Genomic DNA, 22,573 nt, shown 5'->3' on the forward strand with positions numbered 1-22,573 from the left:
CCTGAGTGGGAAGGGGGGAGAGGGAGGGGCAAAAAGGGGGAAGTGGGGGGGGAGAGGAGGTTAACAATACATCTGCCAGGGTTTGATTGTCACCCCGCAATCTTAACCCTCGACACTCAGTGATTAAAATTTGTCAGTCAACCCATATTCCTTTAAATAAGCTCCTGGGTTGAGTTTTGTTGCTGGTCACTACAGAAGCAGCTGGAAACAGCCCCAAGAAGCCTCTGTGTGTATTTCTGGTAGAACGCATTCGTGTTCCAGCTAAGGCCTGCTCTTGCTGAGCCTCCGTTCAGCTCCTTGGTCTGACTCTGTCTCCTAGACCAGCCAAACACACTTTCTTTTGCTGGCTTCATTTCCTGACACCATGTGCTGAACTTGCTTCTAATGGTTTGTAGCACAGCCTATTCTTGTGAAAAAGGGAAGGCTGCTTTTGTGGTTACACTTTGAGCTCCGTTTCCAAGCCGTTTTCATAGAAGAGTGATGCTGTTGGAGAACATAGCCTCTCTCCCCTTTATGCTGCCTCCCTCTCGCACAAACTCATCAAAGCTTTGTAATTAAATGAGATGCCAGTTTGTTAAACCACTTCTTTAAGGGCGAAAGGAGGACAAAGCTTTAACAGGAATATTGAACACATTAGGTGGTTTTATAATGATATTTTATTCAGAAAACAGTCTGTATAAAAAAATATTTACAAATATTTTGAAGTTGAAATAAAATGCTATTCTTATGTTCAAATCTGGGTTTTTCTTTTCTTCCAGTATGTTTTACCCTTTCTCCTCTTCAGCCTTCTCACAGTAAAGGCATCTGTTGGACACTGCCCTGCCACATCTTTATGTGGTGCTTTTCTGTTACTCATCTTGTTTAATATAAAGCAAGCAGCGCTTAATTCTAGAATGTAGTTCTGGACAAAACCTCATTTTGAGTTCTCTGCGTGGCAAAAAAGTACAAAATTCAGCCCATTTTCAAGGGGGACTGTAAGTGACCCAACCTGTAAAGCTGTGAACAACGCTGGTGGCTGCCACAGGCAAAGGCTTCTGCAGAGCCCCGTCACCCACCCCTGGAGTCCCGTGGCAGCTGTGTCACACGTGTGCTGGGAAGCAGGCACCTGTTCCTAGTCTGTAAGCAACTGTGCTCATGTGATGCCGCTCGCCATTACCTATAGATGCTGTTCAAAACAACTCTTCATCTGTAGTCATCACTGCGGTATAATCCTGAACTGCAAAAAACATACTTGACCAGAACGGTTACTCATCCATCACCTTGAAAAGGGCCTCGAAATACTCTCTGGATTGTAACATAGATACTGTTTACAAAGGTGTAATTACTGCTGTCATTTTTCTTTGGGTTTGGAGCCTAAACAGGTAGTACAAAAGGAATATTTAATGTTTCCAGAAAGGACCGCTTTTAAACAAAAGGGCCAAGGTTACAAAACATGCTGCTAATGGTTAGTTGTGATGGAGCCTGCAATAAGTTATCGAGAATGCTCTGAATAACCACAAAAGTTTTAAACAGTGACTACTTCTGTGATGAGTTAACAGCTGTTTGAATCAAGAGTGCACTGCAGACATAGACCACGCATATCAAACCAACGCTGATTTTGCAACCATCTCCACGTGTGACTCAACAGCCTGAGAGCGCTGAGCTGTACGAATCCTTTGTGTGCAGAGCTGCAAGCAAGTGTCCGTGTGCAGTATCCACGCACGCGTGTGCCCACCGTGAGTACTGGGGACATTGGAAACCGTCCTCTTGTAAGCGATGCCCTCCCCTTGGCAAAGAGGAGCAGAGGCGCTGCGGGCACGGCTAGGAACTGACGGTGGAGTTACGCTGCTCCACTTGCTTCCGTATTTGTGCCTAGAACAGAAGGACAATCCGTTACTGTTTGTCTGCAGGCAGGTGGATGTGGGCAAGTACAACCAACCCAAATTCCGGTATTTTTAAGGAAGTAATGCTTTCAAGCCTTTACATTGTCTTCTCATTGTTTCCTCCGTGACCTGACACGTGCTGCTCCACCTTGTTTACCATCTACACAATGGCATCTTTAAAGATGGAAGCCAATTCTTCTTCATGATGAATATATGCTAAAAGTGCATCCTAAAAATGCTCAAGTGTGTTTGCAGGTTTATACAGTAAGCGAATCTACATGTTCCAGAACAATTTTTCCCTTCTTGCAGACAAGGAGAACTGTAGCGCTCGGGAGCTGCAGTATTGGGGGGCTGATGATGGCCGCACCGAGGGTGCGCGTCACTCACCAGTTTCCATCGCAATATTTTAATCCATTCATCAGCTTCTATTCCAGTTTTCGCGCACAGGTAGTATGTCCTTAGCGGGAACACTAAACTGTAAGTAAACAATTTAAAATATTCATTATATTGCTAGAAGAAAACAGTAGCTCTTCCTAAAGCTGAACCCAGCTGGCCTGCACCAACAGTTGTTTGGACAGGGCAGGGAGGCTGCGCTCCTGTTCAGTCGCCAGGTTTATAGGCAAGAGTGGTTCACAGTCACTCACAGCTCAGGGATGTGCTGCCCCAGGCCCATATGGACAAAAGACCCACATTTGGGCACAGAAGCAGTTACTGTGTGACCCGTAGCCATGTTTGAACTGGGAACTGGACCATACCTAAGTTCCATGGGTCTAGGGGATGATTATACATGCTTACAGAATTAGGAAAAGAAATGCCCACTACATATAGACCTACACCTTCCCTGCCAAGAAAAAGCTCGTTTGCCAGCAGTAATTTGGCAAAGCCATGCAGAAATGACAGAGGTTGGTTGACAGAAACAGACTTGTGAGTTAGAGGAAGATCAGGGTTGCAAGGCAGCTTTCAGAAGCATCCGGTCATTACACTGCAAACTTCCCTGGCTATTCTGACCTTTCCAGCGAGGTGGAAAAAGCTCAGCAACTCACCAGAAACAATTGACTCTTTCCTGGGAATAGTCAAATTGCACGGCTGAGCATTCAGTTAAGTCAAGTGCTCGAATCGGTTCTGTGGCCTTGGAAATAAAACAGTTTTAAAATGGGAACAAATGAAAACAGAAGATAAGGCTGGTTCAGTTCAATGCTTCTAGGAGGCACACTAGGTTTTTCCAGGCATAGGTAGGCACAATAGCTGTTAATGACATAAATCCAAACTAGCAAATGTAACATCAGCGCTGACATGAGGTGAATTGAGCTAAATATATATTAAAAAAAAGGACAGTCAGTTCAGATCTGGACAAGCAGCAGAAGAGATCTCTACTGCAGGAAAATTGGAGCTGGATGCAGACTATTGAGGGTTTGGTCAACACATTCAAATGTAACTGGCACAGCAGCAAATCTGATATCATGTTGAGGAGACAAGGGGATGGTTATAGGTCTTACGTGGCCTAGCCAGCTGTTGGACATTTAATTAATTCCTAAGTGCTTTAAAAAGATGAAGCTGGGTAGGGGCAAATGGGGCTGAAGTGGGAGTGATGAGCCTGGCTGTATGAGTGGTGCATGCTCATCTGAGTCTTGGGACAGGTCCAAGAGTGCTCAGGTGTAGGGACATAGACTGTGTTTGACTACAACACCTCTCCCTGAAAACTTTGCTTTTCCCTGAAGTGTGAGGGTCTTTCTTTGATTTGTTCCTCTCAGCCTCACACTCTTGAGCACCTCAGAGGAGGCAGCTGAAGCAGAACAGCTCGTTTTCTGCCCAAATGCCCTCAGCTGTTCCCATGGTCCTTCATCAGGTGTTTGGAGGCACCTGGTGTTTTCTCCCCTCTCCTAATGTTTTCCTCTGGTGTAGTGCATAACTCACAGCCACCACGCCAGAGGAAAGTCACTTGTGTTGGGGTGTGCTAACAAATACCATCCCATGGCCAGCAGGTTGCTTGTTTGTTCGTATCTGCAACCCCACAGCAACAACTGGAGTGCCAGGAAACACCAGAGGAGGCGGCTGTGTTCCCAACAAAGACACCTTGCCTGGTAAGTCACAAATGCTGCCCAAACATTTTGATAGCTGCCCTTTGAAATGTTATCCCAGAAACTTAATGCAAGTTGGGTTGAAATGAAATGAAAACTGATGGAAGATCCTGTAAATACTGTTTATAAACAGTGATGTTTGGTGAGAGAGGGCAGTTGTGTATGTTGTTGTATTAAAATGTGTCAGAGACTTGAAACAGAGCTTGGTATTGGGAAACAGTTTGGCTGTGTTTATAAAGGAACCTGAACTGGAGGTATTGCAAGGGTGGAGAACCTCTAGAGTTATTTATTTGTTTAAATTTAAGACTGAAATGGAACAGCAACTGTAAGGGCACGTTGTTTTCCCCCAATGCAGCAGGTCAATCTATGACAGAGTGCCAGGATGGCAGCTGTTTTAAATTGAATGGTTTTCTATGCATGCTGTGTGATCACTTGAAATAAAAGGATGAAATCAAAGAATTCTGCAAATACTAGTAGTATATTTTGCAATGTTTTAGTAGCGCTGCTCTCTTGTTAGGTTGTGTGTCAAAGGTACTGCTGAGAGCTGTGTTGTGCTGGTAGCTTAAAATCCATAGAACAAAGCAACCAAAACCACACTGTAGACAACAACTCTATTAGGTAGGTGAGACTGACAGAGCACAGTAAATGTTTTCCAACTGTAAAACTTTCTCTTGTTGAAGTCATCAGCAAAACCCTGACTTTATTGGAGAGGTACAACCCCTGGGACAGAGTGGGAGCTTTAGCTTGGGAAGCTGTGTCGTGGGTGCAAGAAGGCAGAGAGTTATGAGGAGGCTGCAGTTGCCTCTGTAGAGGTTTTAAGAGTAGAACTGGTGTTTGCTACTTACTGTCTGGTCTTTGAAATACTTAAGTTCATTCCTATGCAGTGTAAACCATCTCGTCTTCCAGTTCTGAAAGAGGAGGAACAGATGGTAATTGTCTTGTGAGAATTTAGTGTAATGTCTCTGAGGACAGAAAAACCTTTAAAGCTGTTGACTCATTCTGGTTTACAGTTGTGCTTCGTTGTTGCCCAAACACACACTGTTCCCCTCTGCAGGTGGAGCTACTTCAGCTCTGCATTGCCTGTGGCTTCTGCGGGTGATTGAAAAGTGGAAGGAGCAAGAGTTTTCCTTACCTTGACTATTTTGCCTTGTTTTATCAAATATCCTTCTTTTGTGCCAAGCTGCGAAGTAACAAGGGATGCGGGTTAGAGACTGAGTTCTGCTTCTATTTCCCACATCCCCCCTTTGCCCACGCCCCTAGGATGGAAGAGCAGCCTGTGCTGGGGGAACCTTCTTGTGGACGCGTTTCTTGTTGTCACTCGGTGTGGATGGGTCCACCACTGAAGTCAATCTCTCAGACCATGCCTCCCCGGCAAGCTGCTGGTCTGAATCTGGAGAAACTGGTTTTTGAACTGTTTCTGTGTCCCATGAGCCACCTTACGACTTCTTAGATACTCGCTGAAGCTCTGTGTAAAGACTTAATTGTGAGGCTGCTGACCTCTGAAAACCAAATCCTTCCCAAGCTAATTGCTACTTGCTCTTGATGAACTATTGCCTTTTTATTGGTTGTATGTGGGAGTCGAATTCCTTTGGAAATTAAAATGAAACTTGGCCATGAAGGGCTGGCTGTGAGAGACATAAAGGACGTTCTTTTATCAACTTCATTAACCTGTATTAATGTAACTCTTCCTCTTTTTCTCTAAAAATAGAGTACGTCATTAAAAACTTTCCTCTCTGTTCTGAGCAATGCTGTTCTTGACAAACCACCTGCCTCGCTTAGATATGAATTACTGGGGATTTAAAGTCTCTGATTACTGTCTGAGTCACAGATGTCAGAGCAGGTGGCCCAAATGGATATGAAGATGTTCTCTTGTTTCTCACACCAGTACGGTGTAGCTTTTGACATGACACAGCTTTTCACTGGGCTCAGAATTACCAGGGCTGAAAGGTTGGAGGGTCTTCTCTGTCATTTTGCTCTGTTGTGGGTGTAAGTCTGTGTCAGAATACAGCAATGCCATCTCCCTGCTTTGAGGTGAGTCTAAAGTAATAAAGTCCAAATGTGAAAATGCCCAAAAAACCCTTTTGAGTAATGTATCTATTGGGATATAGGTACTGTCATTAACTTGGTTGTACCATGTTTCAGTTGGAGTTTCATTTGCCAAATGCATCTCTGCCTGTTTTGCACATCTTTTAATATATATGTGTGTGTATATATATTTTTTTTAATTTTACTTTATTTTTTACCAAAGGATCGCTTTTTAACTGACTTAGAAATTCAGATGCGCTTTCTTTCTTTCCTTGCGGTTAGGAAGGAGGCTGTATTTTGCTAGCTGGGCACAACAATTTCACCAAACCAAAAAGACTACCAAAAAAAAACCCCTAATAAATAATGAGTTTGTCTGTCAAGACTATCTGTTTCTTATCAGCCAATCCTCATACTCACCGGGTAAGACAAAATGTGGTAAATTCCGTAGCTTTGATTTTGCTATTTAGTGTAACCCTCACCTGTTGGGGGAGAGGGAGAGATTTCCCACTGGCTGTAGAGGATGCTTGGCAAAACAAGGGCTTACTGTGCAACACTTTGTGTGTTTACAAACATATAAAGGGATGAATTCCTGCTGTTATTCCGATAATCACACTAAACTTGGGCCTGGAGAAGCACCTCTCGTACCAGAACGCAACTTACTGAGGGAGCGTTTGGAACAAGATCGCTTTCTGTCCTTCCTGTCTGCATCGCCGTGTGAACTCGGACGGACTCGTAAATGGAAGGTTCTTCCACTTTCCGCGGGTAGGGATGCTTCAATACGATTAGGGTTCCTGGAGAGAAAAAGAGCAGGGCTGAGTCATCTGGAAAGACAGTCTTAGAAAATAACTGGTAGTAGCTGCCTGTTTGTAGAAGGATTGGCTTTGGCTCTTGTACCTTTTTAATTCTAGGGAAAGGTAATAAACTCCTCAGGATCCCTGTGACGCTCCCTGTAAGGGGTTTTCCTTAGAAGGGGGCAGGACTTGGGCCACATCCATCCCAGAAAACAATCAGATGCTCTAAATGACTCTGCCATCCTGATAAAACTAGACAAATATTTCTAACACATATAATATTAATAGGTTACACTCTGTGGAGGGTATTTTGTACAAAAATCCACCACACAGACTGCAGAGTTGGATTCATTTGCCCAGTCTCACTTTCTTGGCTCTGTTGTGTTGCTCAGCATCCTCAATGGTTGGGACGCTTGTACCTTGCTTAATTCCCTTACCCCTGTACGGTGGGGTCAATTTGTTCTTACATCTCTGAAAACAAGACTGAAAACCCTCTTCACTACTCCTAAGCTGGCTGGGACACTTGTACCTTGCCTAATTCCCTTACCCCTGTACAGTGGGGTCAATTTGTTCTTACATCTCTGAAAACAAGACTGAAAACCCCCTTCACTACTCCTAAGCGGTGCCTAATTAAACCCCTTCTGCAATGCACGGTAAGTGGTGAAAAATCAAGACGACAGCAGAACAGGACCATCAGACAACGCTTAAAGGCAAGTGTTGTGTCCTGCTTGAACCTGCTTTCCAGTTGGGAGTAAGTGGGTAATGCAGAACAAATTCAACCACGGGTTTCACAGTTAGATCTGAAATGCAGACCAACAACCCACTGTTTGCTGTGTAAATCACTTAATCTGTCAGAGCTTTGGATACAGGCTTCCCAACAGCAAGCACACATTGCCACCACCTTTAACTGTTTTACCATAGATCTTTCCAGTTAATAACGTTTTGATTATAGCCATTCCTTTTTCTCCAAAAAAAGTCATGTTTATTGCATGTTCTCTACAAAAAGCTGCGTTCTCAATAGTGAATCTATTACACTATTCACAATAGTGAAGAACCTTCTTAAAACAGTAATTGCTGCAGCATCTAATGTCACTCTTTAAAAATAAAGTCGCGCCACACCAGATGCGGCTCCGTTTGCATTTTATGCCGATATTGTCAGCTCTTCAAAGAGAAGGGATGATAGAATTGGTAAGAACTTGGGTTTGAAACCTACAGCTGACTAATTTAAAAGCGAAATAACGTTTAAAGTACATTTTGTAATGGCCAGGGGGACAAAGGGAAGTGGAAAAGTTGTATCTGAAGTACCCAACTGGAATCAGTTTGCAGGCGCCAGGGGTGTATGCAAAGGTGAACTATTCAACTGGCTGTTGGCGAAAAGTCAAAATCAGTTTAATTCTCTCTGGCCTTACAGAAAAAAACGCTTTATCCTTTAGAATGAAACTGAGAACACTCCAATCACCACTCTACAGAAACTACTCTTAAGCTGTTGCAAAGAACCAAGAGTAGCATCATCTGTACACCATGGACGAAGAGCCCTGTTGCAGAACGAGGACTCGTTCAACATTTTGTGCAATACTTGCTTTCTAGCAAGTTCTTCATGTTTTTTCTCCACAAAAGATAATTTTACAGAATCATTTGATTACTGTAAAAAAAGAAGTAGTAAAAGCTGCACTGTAGCAATATTATTCTTGCATATTTGTGTGTGATACCTGTTTTTAAGGAAGAATGACAATTAGTCCCATTGCTGGAAATGTTAGCTTCAAGTGACTTTGGCTTTTTTGGTCAGGGTAATGACTTAAAGTTTTTATACATTTTCAAAATATTTTAGGTAAAAACTGACAAAGCAAGCATGTAAAAATGACACGTTGGCTGTGTCACTTTGAAAAAAGATAGAAATATGATAGTACGTTGCTCTAACCTTGTTACTGACTAGATTCAGCTTGCCTGTTCACTAAGCTGCTATATCTCGCAGAACACAGTGGCCACAATTTCCTTTGAATTATCTGTAGTTCAGAAGGAAGTGTGCATATTACTCTGCAGAAAAATAGATGCAAGGCCATGTTCGCCATTTGGAGTGCCAAATGAAGCTGTAGTGAGACCAGGTTTGTTGGGCTTGAAGCACAAACCTGCAGCTGTCCCAGTAAGAAGGAACCGCTGTGCCCCATAGACCAGTTTGCTGTGTGTTCAAGTGCTGATCCAAGTCTGGTGTGTCTCTTCAGACACAAAACTGGCTCCAGTGAGACCGAATTTAAATGGAAAATAGTGGAAACTGTTACATATTCTGTCTTGTGGGTCTCTGTGTCTTCCTCTCTACTTCTATCCATGGTAAGGGAGGGCAGGAGGTTTCTTGATGTGATGTTCAAATGGCTTTTCTTGTTCTGTCCTACATCCAACTTAAAGAGGTTTCACAGAGCCAGCAAAATCTGATTAGGGAGCTTTAAGGCGACAAGTGAGCCCATCATTCAGCAGTGTTGATCCTGTCCACAGAGGTCACATAACACCAATGCCTTGAGTACTAATGTCTGCAACACATGCAGTGAAGGAATGGGGAAATACGAGTTTTATATGTCAACCGTAATCTCCACAGCGTTAGGCCTGGGGGTGCATGTCTGATTTCACAGGAAAAGTAGCTTACTGCGCAAAAGATACACGTAGGAACTCTGTGTTTGAAACGCTCTTAAAAGCCACTTAAAAAGAGAATGATTTGGAAGATACAAGTGCCATATTGAGTGTGCCACTGTGTTCTTCTTGAGGGGGGGGAAAAATTGTGAAGCAAACCTTGAATTTAATGCTTGTGTTACAAGAGCACTGGTGCGTATTTAGCGTGCGACATATTAGTTATCGCATGTACCAACTATTATTTAGCTGGTTGCTTGCATATATAATTACTACTACTCCTCTATGAGTTATTTGCATATACTCTCTACACAGGATACTGAAGTTTTTGGCACTAACTTGTGCTGATGCATCTTCAACTCTTAACATTTGAAGCTAAACCTGAAACCGGCATTGTCATGGTTATAACTTCTGCTTCTCCGGGGATTCCGGTCTGGTGGTGTTCAACACATTTGTACAAATCAAGTTTAATCTTTTGACTCTTAATTCAGGTAGCACATAGGCTTCTTTAGCAGTCAGTGCTTTTCTTTGTCTTAAAAACAAGACAAACCCCTGTGATGGCAGATGGTACCAGTAGGTTGATCTACTGTAGACAGAAAGGGAGAGGTAAAACAGGGCACTTTCCCTACCGCTGTAGACTTCTTCCTTGGATGAAGAATAGTGGAGCTAAACGATTTCAAGTCTCTTTTCCATTTATTCTCATTGGGGGATTTCAGCTTCATAGTTGAACGTGTATTTCCTCACTGACCACCCTGCTTTGGTTTTGCCATTGTTGAGAAGGTTCCTCTCCCCCCAGTACATGTGTATCTTGAAATGCCTCCTTCTCTCACCCTGATTAGCAAAAACCCAGTAAGCTTACATGTAGTTCATCTTCAGAATACTCGAAAGAGTTTTTGAAGAGGAACATCTTAGAGAATTGAGGTTAATACAAACGTGAATTTCTGAAGATGAACGCTTCAGTGGTAAATCTACCTGATAACACATGGGAAGATCCTTAGACCTGTGTGAAGCACGGCTACAAATATGTTCATACAAACATGTGGCTCTCCTTACCTGTTTCGCTGCCGATTAAAGGCTGATTTGCAAAATGCATGACTAATTCCTTCAAGCTAGAAAATTCATTAAATCCGAATTTGAATGAGGTTCCTATGTGTTCAACGTGGAAGTGTTTCACGGAATCTTTTCCCCTAAAACACACACACAAAAAAGGAAAAATTGTCAAGGCATTTGGCATGTACAGTTGCTAAATAGCGGCTTCCACTATGGCAAATCTGGCCCAGATCACAGGCTGAAAATCGCTGTTCTAGCAGAAATGCTGCTGCTATTACTGCCCCCCACTAATACTCAACACATCTCAGACTTGGGTTTATTAAGAAAAATCTAATTATTGCTTTACAGATATGAGATGATGAAAGCCTAGAAAGGTCAATTTAAATGAACTCTTGGGGCTATCAGTAAAAAGACTTACCAATGAGGTTTGCAGTCCTGTGTCTAAGCTGGATGATACCCCTTTGCTTACTAGCCCTTAGTCTTGATAGTGTAGCTGTATTATTTTGTATGTCCCTTTTCTTCTCATTAGAAATGTCTTCTGTTTCTCTTTCAAAAATAGGCTGCCTCCTTTTTGCATGCAAACGGAGATTTAATAACCTAAGTTTAGATACCTAAGGCTTTAGGATTCGTCTGCTCGTCTCTGTACTCAGGCGAATGGTTCCTCTATGGTGGGCACTGTCAAATATGAACCAGGGTCCTTTTTGGTTCTCTTTCTGTCAGGGAAGTAGCAGCACCTGTTTGTGAGAGCTGATGGTGTTTAGAGAAGCGTGCAAGGACTCGCTTTCCAGATAGGGAATTTAGATTTCAGAAGTCGGTGAAGTGCAAGTATCTCTCCTGTGAAAACGTTACTTCTGTTAATGTTACTAGCACCCAAAATTGTCCGAAGAAAACCTTGTCTTAGGGAAAGTGTATGTAGCAAATATACTGAAAATATAGTGAAGAAAGGGATTTATAGTGTCACTTTCATTCCAGGGGAGGTTTAGATTGGATATTAGGAAAAAAATCTTCATGGAAAGGGTTGTTGGGCATTGGAACAGGCTGCCCAGGGCAGTGGTGGAGTCACCATCCCTGGAGGGGTTTAAAAGGCGTTTAGGCGAGGTTCTTAGGGACATGGGTTAGTGCTGGAGTTGGGTTACGGTTGGACTCTGATCTTGAGGGTCTCTTCTAACCAAAATAATTCTATGATTATCGTCGCTTCCACAAGAGATTATAATTTCAAACATGTATTTGAACAACTATTTGAATAGTACTCTAGTATATGTCATGTAGTACTCATGATATTGTGTAATAGAACATGCCTCCATCAACCTCCCACATGTGTAAGCCAGGTGCAAAATAGCTGATGTGACTTTGCTGCAGGGTTTTCATCTCTTCATTTAATTTCATGGGAAATACCACGTTGCAATGAGAGCAACTTCTACTCCATTCCCAGTTCCTTTTTAGAGTTGGCTAATGCAGCTGGGGAGGGGATTTCAGGCAATGTGTGATCTCTCTGCTGCCTCTTACAGCTGCCAATAGAACCCTCAAGGGATGTCTCTGAGCATTGTTTCCTTTAAAAAAGCCCTATAGTAATGACTGAAGTTCCTTGTGAGGCAGAAAGTAAAGTAAAAGCTGTAGAATTTTAGGAAAGAAAATGACTGCTAAGATTGCTAAAATTAGGCTTTACACAAAAATGTATCAGAACAAGTGTGACTTATTTCAAAATGAAGTTTCAATATTAGTCAAAAAACGGTAAGGAAAACTTAAAAGAACAGTAGCAAATTATTAAAATGTTTTAAAATCTAATTCAGCATTTCAAGGGAGCAGCTTCATCAGAAATTTCTGTAACAGAATAAAAGATCAGACTCCAGTTTGGGACGTTCAGTTCACATGGTAATGCAGAAAGTGACTCTTATTCCTACATGAGGAGCCAAACTAAAGACTGGAATTGGCCTGTAGCAGAGTTTGCCAGGTCTTTTAAGGCTAGAGAATAAGTTTGCTGCTTTAACAAACACTTTAGCTTTTGTTTCCTATTAAGAGAACAGCTCTTCACATTTTATTTTATTACAATAGATTGTTTCCCGAGTGCCCTTCACAACTACCTTCAAGACAGATTTATTTTTAATTGTTCGAGGTAGATTAAATAATATTCAGTTACATTTTACAGTCAAAAATATTAACCAGAAAAACAATTATTAATTTAAAATATATATCTATTTTTTTTTAACAGAATACTGTTACTTATAAATGCGACTACTCTCTTTCCCAAGACTTGCATTCAAATCAGTCGTTGCTACTCTGAATACTTACTTTGTAACATCACCTACAGATCTACCAGGCACCCCCCAAGCTTCTTATATAAATGTCTATCTATAGCCGTAATAATTTCAGCAGTGTATGTATGGGCACTCTTGCTCCTGCGTCTTCTATCAGAGATGAGTGAAGTGAGTCATATTTGCCTTTTATAAGAGGGAACATGCAAATTGCATTTTCCTCAGTTTCCAAGTGACTACACTTCCAAATTACAACAGCTCCTGGTGCTGACCATGCAGAAAGTCACAATTTCAAGGGCGTATGCTGTGTCACCATCTATTAAGGTATTGAATAACTACCACCATTATATTGATCAAAGTGACTTTAGCTGAAGAAGTTATGGTGATTCAGCTGAGCTGTGGTCACTAATTGTTCAGTGTGAGGCAGAAATGGGCTTAAAGGCACTAGCTTTAACTTTCATTGAAGGGGCTTAATATCTCATACAGTTACCAAAGGCTAAAAATGTATTTAGGGCTGGTTACCTCAATCCAGCCGACATGCAGCAACTACCTTGTGTGTCTAATACAAGCACCTTTTGTATGGTCTCTCTAAAACATTGTGGCTTCTTGGGAGATTCCTTGAATGTGATTGAGTGGTGAATGCCCAGGCCTATAGGCTACCTGTGCTCCGAAATGCCTGCATCCTGATCGGATGTAAATTGCAGTAATTCTGATGACTTCAAGGGCCCGATATCTTGGGAGATGTTGTTTGAACTGGTTGTGTGTTACTGGCTAAAACCAAGTCTTAGCTCAAAACTGAGGAGTAAAATAATCCAGGAAAACATCGTATTGAACCTCGGATGATGGTTCCTATACAGCGATCCAGAAACTGGTGAAGTTTTTGCCTGTTAGCTGGTATATTTACCACAACACTCATCATGAAACTTCTCTATTCCCATCAGCTTTTTCTTAAACTCTTGTAACTGACGTAAAGGTTTTTACCATGCAGACTGAACACGTACAGGAGACCCATTCAATTATGGTTTTGCCAATAAGATTAACTCATAGTTTGATTTGGAAATTGCTCTCATTTTTGCAATTTTATTTTTCTTCTAACAAAACAACCATTCCGCTGTGTTACATCATTAGGAATATGTTTCAAAATGGCTCAAGCCCTAGTAAGAAATCTCAGGTCATCTCAGTGTGTGAGACAAACTGAGAGTAAGCGAAGATTTTAAAACCGTTGGATAAAGCGACTTCTGTGTGCACCGTACCGTACAGAAAGGGAGTACAAATCTTCTCTTTCATTGCTCTTCCTCAAGAGATAACTTCCATCCTGCCCATTGGAAAGCAGCAGCGCTTCTGCCGCATGTCGAGTGAGGTTACCGTGGTACCAGCTGGGAAGACACAAGGTGTTAAAGCATCGTTAGCTCAGCCCTTGACCGGTGGTTTCTGCTGCTAACACTGCTATGATTTTGAGTTACCATCCTTCTCACAGGCACGTGCACGTTGCACAGAACTCTACCCCTTTCAGCAGCCTCCTTTTGACAAGCTCACAAAACTATTATTTATCGGTTTTTTTAGCTATGAAGTTGTGTGCAAACAGCTGACGTTTGCTTTATCTAAAAAAAAAAACCCTTGCAAAAGCAACAATTTACCCAGGTTTCTGCTGATAAACTGAAAGCAATTGGGGGGATGGCGGGTTGCAGGATATTTTGCCTATTTTCAGAATCTTTACTTCCTGACATATCTACACGCTTTGCTACGTTTCCTCTTTTGGGGCAAACTCCTCCCAAACTCTGTATTTCCCAAACTCAGTTCACGTGCACTGCTAAGATCTGCAGTCAAACACAGGGTTTTTTTGCCTAAGCTTAAAAACTTCATTTGCAGAATAATCTTTTGGCAAGAAGCAATAGAGTAAGTTTAACTGATGGAATTTGAGGTGAAAATTTAGGAAATCTTGCCATCATTCCCGCTCGGCTATACGTGGTCTGAACTATGCAGGGGAGCTTCTAAACACCTGCTTCATTTAACTTCAGTTTAAACTAGCTTCATTTATTTATTTTAATATGGTAAATCCTGCCAGAGATGCTGCGTGCAGATATTAAGGATAATTATATACGTGCACCAGAAGCTCTGGTGCAGGAGGGGATGCTGTTTGACTGAAAGCAATAGTGCGATCGCAGCTCTTCCTGCCCTTTGTACCATGATGATCTTCAAACTGCGAGGAGGTGCAGTTGTACACTCTTTCTCCTTATCGTTCATTGCAAGTCACCACTAAACTTGGCATCTCCCACGCAGTTCTAACTCTGAGCTGCCTATTTGAAAGGCCAGCTGGCTGATAAATTGCTATATAAGAGACTCCAGGCTGTTAACCCTGTGGAAGACAAGCCCCACATGAAACTCAATACGGTGTTGCTGCTTTGGCTTCAGAACGTGCTCCAGGGACCATCTACACAGTAGAATAAAATAATGACTGCTTAAAGATCAACGTGTCATCCTCTGAAACACCTGTTGGCCAAAATCCGCTTTGGGATTAACTGCCCAAGTAAGTAACAGGCAAAGGTCAGATGGGTCCTAATGCGATGAGGATCCTATCGGCACCCACCTTATTTCCAAAAAGCCTTTTGAGATTTTAAAATAGAAGTTAATTAAGTTTAAAAAATGTTGTGTAGAAACTCTTGCTTTACACATAAAATGCCAGTGACTAATAAAATTTTACTGCTATACAAAAAACCCACACTCCCACTTAACTGGGAGAACAACGTTTCAAAGTGCAGTTTTAAATCTTTGCTGACCAGGCTGTACCATTCATTCTTTTTGCCTAAATACGTTGTCTCAGACAAAAATGCCTCAAATTTTACCGTGTTCCTCTTGCTCAGCTTAAAAAGTAGAAGTGGATGTTGAGACAATGCTACAGATGTTGGTGCCAAAGTCACTGTGTTATACATAACTATTTATTCTCCTCCTGACTGTCACAGATGGTTCAATCAGTAACAACTGTCAGGTTACTTGGATATTCCGCTGTGAAAATGGTCCCTCAAACTTTGTTCCACTTGCACAAACACAGGTAAAATTTAAGAATGTTTTGGAAAATACAGCGTTTGACTACCAGGAAGGTAAATCAATATCCAAACAGTCTGCTCTCCCAATCAACTCTGCCCGATGGCACAAATAGAAGTGAACAGGACTAAAAAGAAACCGACTAGAACACTACTCCACACACTTCAGTTGAATTTAAGTATTTGCCAGAGGGTTTATCTGTATCTTGCTTAGAAAAAGATCTTTTAGGCAGTTCTTTTGAAATCTGCAGGCAAATCAAGGTGGGAGATACGGCTCATTGAGCAAGATGCTGTAAAGGGCTGGCAGCTTTAGCTTTGGTTATCTTCTGCGTGGAGGAGGAGGAAACTGTTGATAGAAAACATCATACTGTATCTTCTTGCCTTCCTAAAACAATAAATTAATAAAATCAAAACGCATTAAACACCATCTGTTTGAAGCCCCTAGCAAGTCCTTCAAAAAGCTGCATTATCCTAACTCTTTCATTTTGAACCACTGTGCATATCACAGAATGGACTGGGTTGGAAAAGACCTCAGATCATCCAGTCCAACCCTTGGTCCAGCTCCAGTCCATTGACCAGATCACGGCACTAAGTGCCATGTCCAATCTCAGTTTACAAACCTCCAGGGTCGGTGAGTCCAGCACCTCCCTGGGCAGCCATTCCAATGCTGACCACTCTCTCTGCACAGAATTGCTTTCTAATCTCCAGCCTCAATTTCCCCTGGCAGAGCTGAAGCCCATGCCCCCTTGTCCTATTGCTGACTGCCTGGGAGAAGATATCTTGCATATCTTTCTGAAGGTCCTTCCAAAAGTCAACTTTATTTGACCCAACTTACAGAGTCTTTTATTCATTACAAAAAAAAATCAGAAATATGCCCTGTGCAGTCACCAGACTGAAAATCACCAGTAGTGTAGAAATTGTCTGGGGCTACTGATTCAGATTTCTCTGAAGAAACACAAGGAGAAAGAGTAAAGTCCATCCCTGCTTCAAATCTGCATCTGCTGGGTGCCTTTGGCCTTGCACACCCTCCTGTCTTGCACACATACATACTTCTGGGAGGCTTTTCTTTTCTAATAATTGCATTTCTCCTACTAAAAAACCCCACAGGCTCCCCTTTTTCGGTTCCTTATAGCGGATTTGACTAGCAATCTCAGTTTGAGTTTATAATTGCTGTCATCCGTTCTTGGCACTTTGTCCTAAATTACATTAGATCTCTCTGTCCCATACTTGTAAGTGTGTTTGTGTTGCTGGTGCGTGTTGTGGAAAGACCACGCTATTTTTCCTGCTTTTCGGAGTGTTCATTTGTTCTTTTCTTTAACAACCCAAGATGTTTCAAAGAAAAATGGTAATGAAGCTTCATTTCCATGTCCCCTGCAGATCAGACAGCCCTTAGGTATGGCAACTGTTTCTGCTAATGCTGTTGACAAAGAAACCATATGGATATTTTGCAAAACATTTCTGCCTATGTAAATAGGAGCTGGTGAATAAACCTGCAGCTGGCATCAGGTGGATTAACTTTTTTAAAGTATCAGAATGCACAAGGAACGCAAACGCTCATCTGTGGTTAACACGAGGATGAATGTTGAGTGATGTATAGTTTCAAAGTGTAAGAAAGTTAAACTCATTGTGGTAGAAGATTTGGGTTTTAATATTAAAAAATAAAAGATGCAAAACCTGCCATCATCTACTGCCATAAGAAACCACCCAGCATAAATAACTGCTCTGAATAACACCGAGCCTCAAGGATGTATTCGCATCTTAATTTGAAGGAGAAATACACTGCACTGTTTGATGGAGTGACCAACAAAGCACTGACTTATTTCATTTGGCTGGACATGATGATTTTCATGTGCCTTATTCCAAAACTGACCCTACAAAATAGCCTCACTAGTTCTCTATTCTCAACATGCTGGATCTTGGATCGGATCTGTCAAGGTTTCTGGTGGATGTTTTGTTTGTTTATTTTATTTTGACTTTTTTCCGAATATCAAACCCTAGAAGTGTTACCTATCATCTGGAAGTCACAAAGGGCTCTCTTTCAGTAGTGAAAATGAAGTTTTAGCGACATTTTTAATGGTACACAACCTGACAGAGGTCGAGAGAACCAACAAAAGGGTGAGAATGACAAGATAGGTGGCATGCAACCAAAACTGATGTTTATCAGACATCCTTTCATTGTGTCACACTGAAACGCTAAAGCATACACCTATGCAAAGTACTTTGTTGGAATACAAGGGTGTCATTTCACAGGAAAAATAATTTAAAAATAGAGCTATGAGGAAATAACATCGGTATATCCAGTCTCAAATTTCATGTCTTCTAACTGTTGGCTTTCACTGGTTCAGCTTCTGCTTTTCGCTTCCATTTTCTCACTCCCTTCTCTCAACTGCCTTTGTTCTGATTTCCACCCATTTCTTTTGCTCGCTTTCTAGCTGTTGTAATTTTGCCCTTGTTGCCATGAGAAATATAGATGAAAGAAAAAAGTTCTTATGATAATTTGCCCTGTCCCAGTCACATCAGTTCCTTAGTTCTCCAGTTTTATCATCATCTGGTCTAGGCCTGTGATCCAATTTCTCTTACCAAAACTAAGCATAATGTGTATCGTCCAGTCTTATCAAATACCATCTGTCAGTGTATTGTCAAACCTGGAGCTGGAGGAAGGTAAAAACTGTGCTGCAAGAGATGGCAAAAACCACTTTGACTGCGCAAGGAAAGAGGTTACAAAAACTTGTTTCCTCTTGCCCCATCGCTCTCACCTCCAAAAGACAAACAGCGTCACCAATGTTGGGACAGAAGCCGTGTTACCAGACCAGCCCGTAACCACTCGTATGACAGGATATTCCACATTCTCATCTCTTGTGCAAATAGAGTGAATTGCAGTCTGGAACTCCCCAAACTCAGGTTATATGTGATCGGCCACTGCAGTGGGTAAGGTGTCCTTAGAGCAGTAACAGCAATAATGTGATTGGGAAAATAATTGGCCTCAGAAATAGCCAGAGAGACCCTCAAAGAAGATTCACAGTGTCCTTTTCCTTTAGGCTAAGATGCTTGTGTCTCCTTTGAGAAACTTCAGTGCCCCCCTTTTAAGTATTTTGGTAGATTTAGGGAAGAAGTTAATGAATGAGGTAACATGCTTTTAACAACGTGTTCTGATTTTGATCTAGCTCTTTGCTAGGCATTAGTTCCACCTATAAACACATTGACAAGGAAGCTGAGAGAATGTGAATTTCAACTTTGAACTCTTGATTGACCACCCAAACTCTCCAAATAAATATAAGCCACTTCAGACTGAACAAAATAGTTTGGGTTTTTTGGCTCTCGTGTGGTTTGATTTGGTTTTTGGTTTGGTTTTGGGGGGTGGGTTGATTGGGTTTTTGTTGTGTTTGTTTGGTTTGGTTGTGTTTGGTTTGTTTTCTGTGTTTTGTTTGGGTTTTTGGTTGTTTTTGTTTTGTTGGGAATTTGTTTGTTTTCTAAAGCAATGCCAAACCCATCACTCTTGATTTCCTTTGTTGTGGTGTAAAAGGTCAACAAGTTCATCCTTATAAATACTGAGGCTCTGGAGAAAAACAATCCAATCTGAGCAACAGCTGTAGATATGTCTAGTTCCTTCAGTGACTGTGTAAGCCCAACAATAAGTGGGATTCTCAAATCTTATTTCTTGATAGCTTTTTCTGTGGCATGTGGGTTATCTCTAGAGTGGGGTAAAATGAAGCTGCAGTTTGTATCTATTGACTTTTTCCTCTTCTCCCTTCCTCCAGCTCTGATATTCTCAGTGTAATTATAAGAGTATTAATCTAGAACAGCCCAGCAAATACCAGGTCCTCCAAACCCAGCAGGGAGTTAAACAGTTTTTTATGCTCTACACCCATCTACATTGCACTCAACTTTCCATTTTGATAACTGGTTTTCTGAGTAAAGTACAAGGATACCCTGGTACCCACTCTCCTTTCTCTTACAAGTAAAGCAGCACTTCCCATTTTACACTTCTTCAAACCTTTAACTACTTTAATTTTTGAACAGTAAAGCAGAAGCTCTAAAATAACCTGTTTTGGATTCCTCCCTAAAGGAATGTGAATGTCAAAGCTGCTCCTAATTTGAATGATCTTTGTATGTTGGTCTTTACTATGGCAATGACATAATTCCTCACCAGAATTGGTCTCAGTTGTGCTAGATACTGTGTCAGGTGTAAGGGGAACTCAGCACTGTGATAGCATCAGGGACTAAGTTTAGAGTAAGAAAACAATTGTGGTGGCTAAGAATTTAATGTTATGGTCAGGAGAGTGATACACTGACTTCTCACAGCCAAGGAAGTATTCACATTAAGAGATCTTTTAGACTCTGCTACCAGGATGTTTGGTGTGTGAGGGCTTCTATTTGGGGAAAAAAAAAAAGTGGCTTTCGTATCAGCCAAAAAAAATTGTTTGTTTAATGATCTGAAGGGAATCTGTGCTTGGCATTGCCTATTCTTCTTTAGTGAGTTTAACTCAACTGACAGAGATGCTTAGCACTTTGTGGTAGGGTGAAAAGTCTGGGTTTTCAATACAAGTATAATTAAAATAAAGAAGTGACAGCTTTAAAAAATGCGTGTTTGTAGCCTTCTCATCCATACTGGTACCACACCAGGCACCACGTCAAGGTGCAGTCCTACAAGATCATCTATGAGGTCGAACTCCTTGCCAACCAGGGCGGCTGTTCATAAGCACAGGTTACTGGCATAAATCAACTCAGACTCTATAGTCTAAATGAATAAAAGTCTGGCAATTAGGAATCATCCTTCCTACAGCAGCTGCAGCTCTTTCTCCCCCGCTCCCCCGTAGATACTTTTTTAGGATGAGTGTTATCTTACAGATGTAAAAGAAAAGTATATGATGGCCGCTGGGTACCATTGCAAAATTACTTCCATTTCATATTTGTTAGATGCTTCAGAAACAGGGCACTTAAATAACAGGTTCTTCTAAATATGGGAAAATATCAGCAGTGTGGAGATACTAATTCCAAGCCTCTTTGTTACACTCCAATTTCTTCACTAAGTGAATTAATCACCTCCTCTTTGCCCCCAATGATTTGGTCCTTATCTGTAAGTACTCAGGAACCAATAAACATTTTATTTCATATTTATTCTTTTTGAATGCAGAAATTACATCAGAGACTTTTTGCTTTTCCAGTATCTTCATTGTCCTTTCTTATGCTTTGTCTCCCCTTTGCTTGGCTGTCACCGACCCTTCCCTCCCTGGCCTCCCAGTGCCACCTCTGCTGCTCCTCCAGCCCATGTTTCTCCTCACCCGCGGCAATGCTGCCGGTGAGAACACAACCCAAACCTTCCTCCTGTAAAAACCAAAGCTAACTGGCAGCCAACGCAGAGTCACAGTGGAAGGGAAACAAGTTCTGTTGCAACCTTTGGCCTTCCTTCTTTCGCTCCTCGGGTTTTGCTTTTGAGTGAGGGCGATACCCTTGTCAAGGCTGGGATGTGGGAGATCTCTATGGGGAGATGGCCAAGGGGACAGTGCAGCTCTGAGGACAAGCTCTGGGTTTGGTGATCCCTTGGTAGGCAGGTAAACAACATGGCACAACTCAGGAGGTTTCAATGTGGCAGAGCTTCTCTGGGGGAAGCTGTAGCCCTCTAACTGTCCACTACATTTGAAACGCCTGCCTGAGCTTTAATTTCATAGAATCATAGAGCCATTTCAGTTGGAATAGAACCTCAGGATCATTGAGTTCAACCATAACCAAACTCTAGCACTAAGCCATGTCCCTAAGAACCTCGTCTAAATGCCTTTTAAACCCCACCAGGGATGGTGACTCCACCACTGCCCTGTGCAACCTGTTCCAATGCCCAACAGCCCTTTTCGGGAAGAATTTATTTCTCCGACCCATCTGCAGCATCCTCTGCGCACAGGAGCCTGCCGGCCTCTCAAACACACCCCAGGGGCGAGTCGCTGGGCTTCCCCGAGGGGCTGTCACCCCCTCCCGGCCTCGTTAAAACAAATCCCAGTTTATGTTACACCTCGTTTCATTTCATAGAATCACCAAGAACTAGCATCTCCCTCCCCGTCGGGCAGCCCGGCTACTTCGCGCAGGGAACCCCTGGGGTTGGGACCCCCGACCGCCGCTTACCCGAGCGCCTCCAGCTCCTCTCCCGGCGGCTCGGCGGGACGCGGCTCCCGGCACTGGCTCATGGTTCGCCCGTTCTCGTCCCGGCCCCCGCCCCGCCGAGGGACGCCGGCTGCTGGCGGCCGCCCCCGCGGGCCGCTGGGGAAGCGAGGAAGTGAGGGAGTGGACGGGGCGGCGGCAGCGGGACCGACGGCACCGCCCCGGAGGGGCCGCCCCGCATCGCCGCCGGGGTGAGGAAGGGAACGGACCCGGGGGATCTTCGGGGCCCCTCAGCAGCGCCGGCCAGAGCCGCCCCCGGGGAAGCTGGGGGTGCTCGGTGTCTGCCATGTGTGTCTCCACTACTGGAAATGCATTATTCCCTGAACAATTAACAATAGAATCATTTTGGTTGGAAGAGACCCTCAGGGTCATCGAGTCCAACCACAACCCAGCCAAACTCTAGCACTAAACCATGTCCCTAAGAACCTCGTCTAAAAGCCTTTTAAACCTCTCCAGGGATGGTGACTCCACCACTGCCCTGGGCAGCCTGTTCCAATGCCTGACAACCCCTTCCATGAAGAATTTTCTCTTAATATCTAATCTAAACCCCTCCATGCTCCAAGCTCCTTTCAGGCAGTTGCAGACAGCGATCAGGTCTCCCCTCAGCTCCTGTTCTCAGGCTGAACAGCCCCAGCTCCCTCATTACGCTCCTCATCAGACTGTCAAGAAACAAGTGTTCAGCCAAGGCGTAACACATTTCCTAATATC

General features: G+C 42.7%; 1 protein-coding gene across 1 annotated transcript; it reads right to left on the reverse strand.

Moving 5' to 3' along the window:
* Positions 1 to 638: 638 nt before the first annotated feature.
* Positions 639 to 21,961, reverse strand: DAPP1 (dual adaptor of phosphotyrosine and 3-phosphoinositides 1). Its single transcript, XM_065836912.2, has 9 exons — positions 21,830 to 21,961; positions 13,928 to 14,050; positions 10,426 to 10,559; positions 6,626 to 6,756; positions 5,073 to 5,120; positions 4,786 to 4,848; positions 2,906 to 2,991; positions 2,250 to 2,337; positions 639 to 1,851 (listed from the first exon to the last, which is right to left on the reverse strand). Exons 1-9 carry the CDS (start codon positions 21,889 to 21,891, stop codon positions 1,801 to 1,803), a joined length of 786 nt encoding a protein of 261 aa, XP_065692984.1. The 5' UTR covers positions 21,892 to 21,961; the 3' UTR covers positions 639 to 1,800.
* Positions 21,962 to 22,573: the final 612 nt, after the last annotated feature.

The sequence above is a fragment of the Patagioenas fasciata genome, chromosome 4, assembly GCF_037038585.1.
Source record: "Patagioenas fasciata isolate bPatFas1 chromosome 4, bPatFas1.hap1, whole genome shotgun sequence".
Taxonomy (NCBI): domain Eukaryota; kingdom Metazoa; phylum Chordata; class Aves; order Columbiformes; family Columbidae; genus Patagioenas; species Patagioenas fasciata.

Excerpts from the sequence above, each read along its gene's own strand:
- DAPP1 (XM_065836912.2), bottom strand. The coding sequence starts at position 21,891 with ATGAGCCAGTGCCGGGAGCCGCGTCCCGCCGAGCCGCCGGGAGAGGAG. Across the intron at positions 10,560-13,927 it reads TTGTACTCCCTTTCTGTACG|GGGAAAAGATTCCGTGAAAC; the intron begins GTACGGTGCACA and ends TGTGTGTTTTAG. Across the intron at positions 5,121-6,625 it reads TTGTTCCAAACGCTCCCTCA|CTTGGCACAAAAGAAGGATA; the intron begins GTAAGTTGCGTT and ends GTTACTTCGCAG.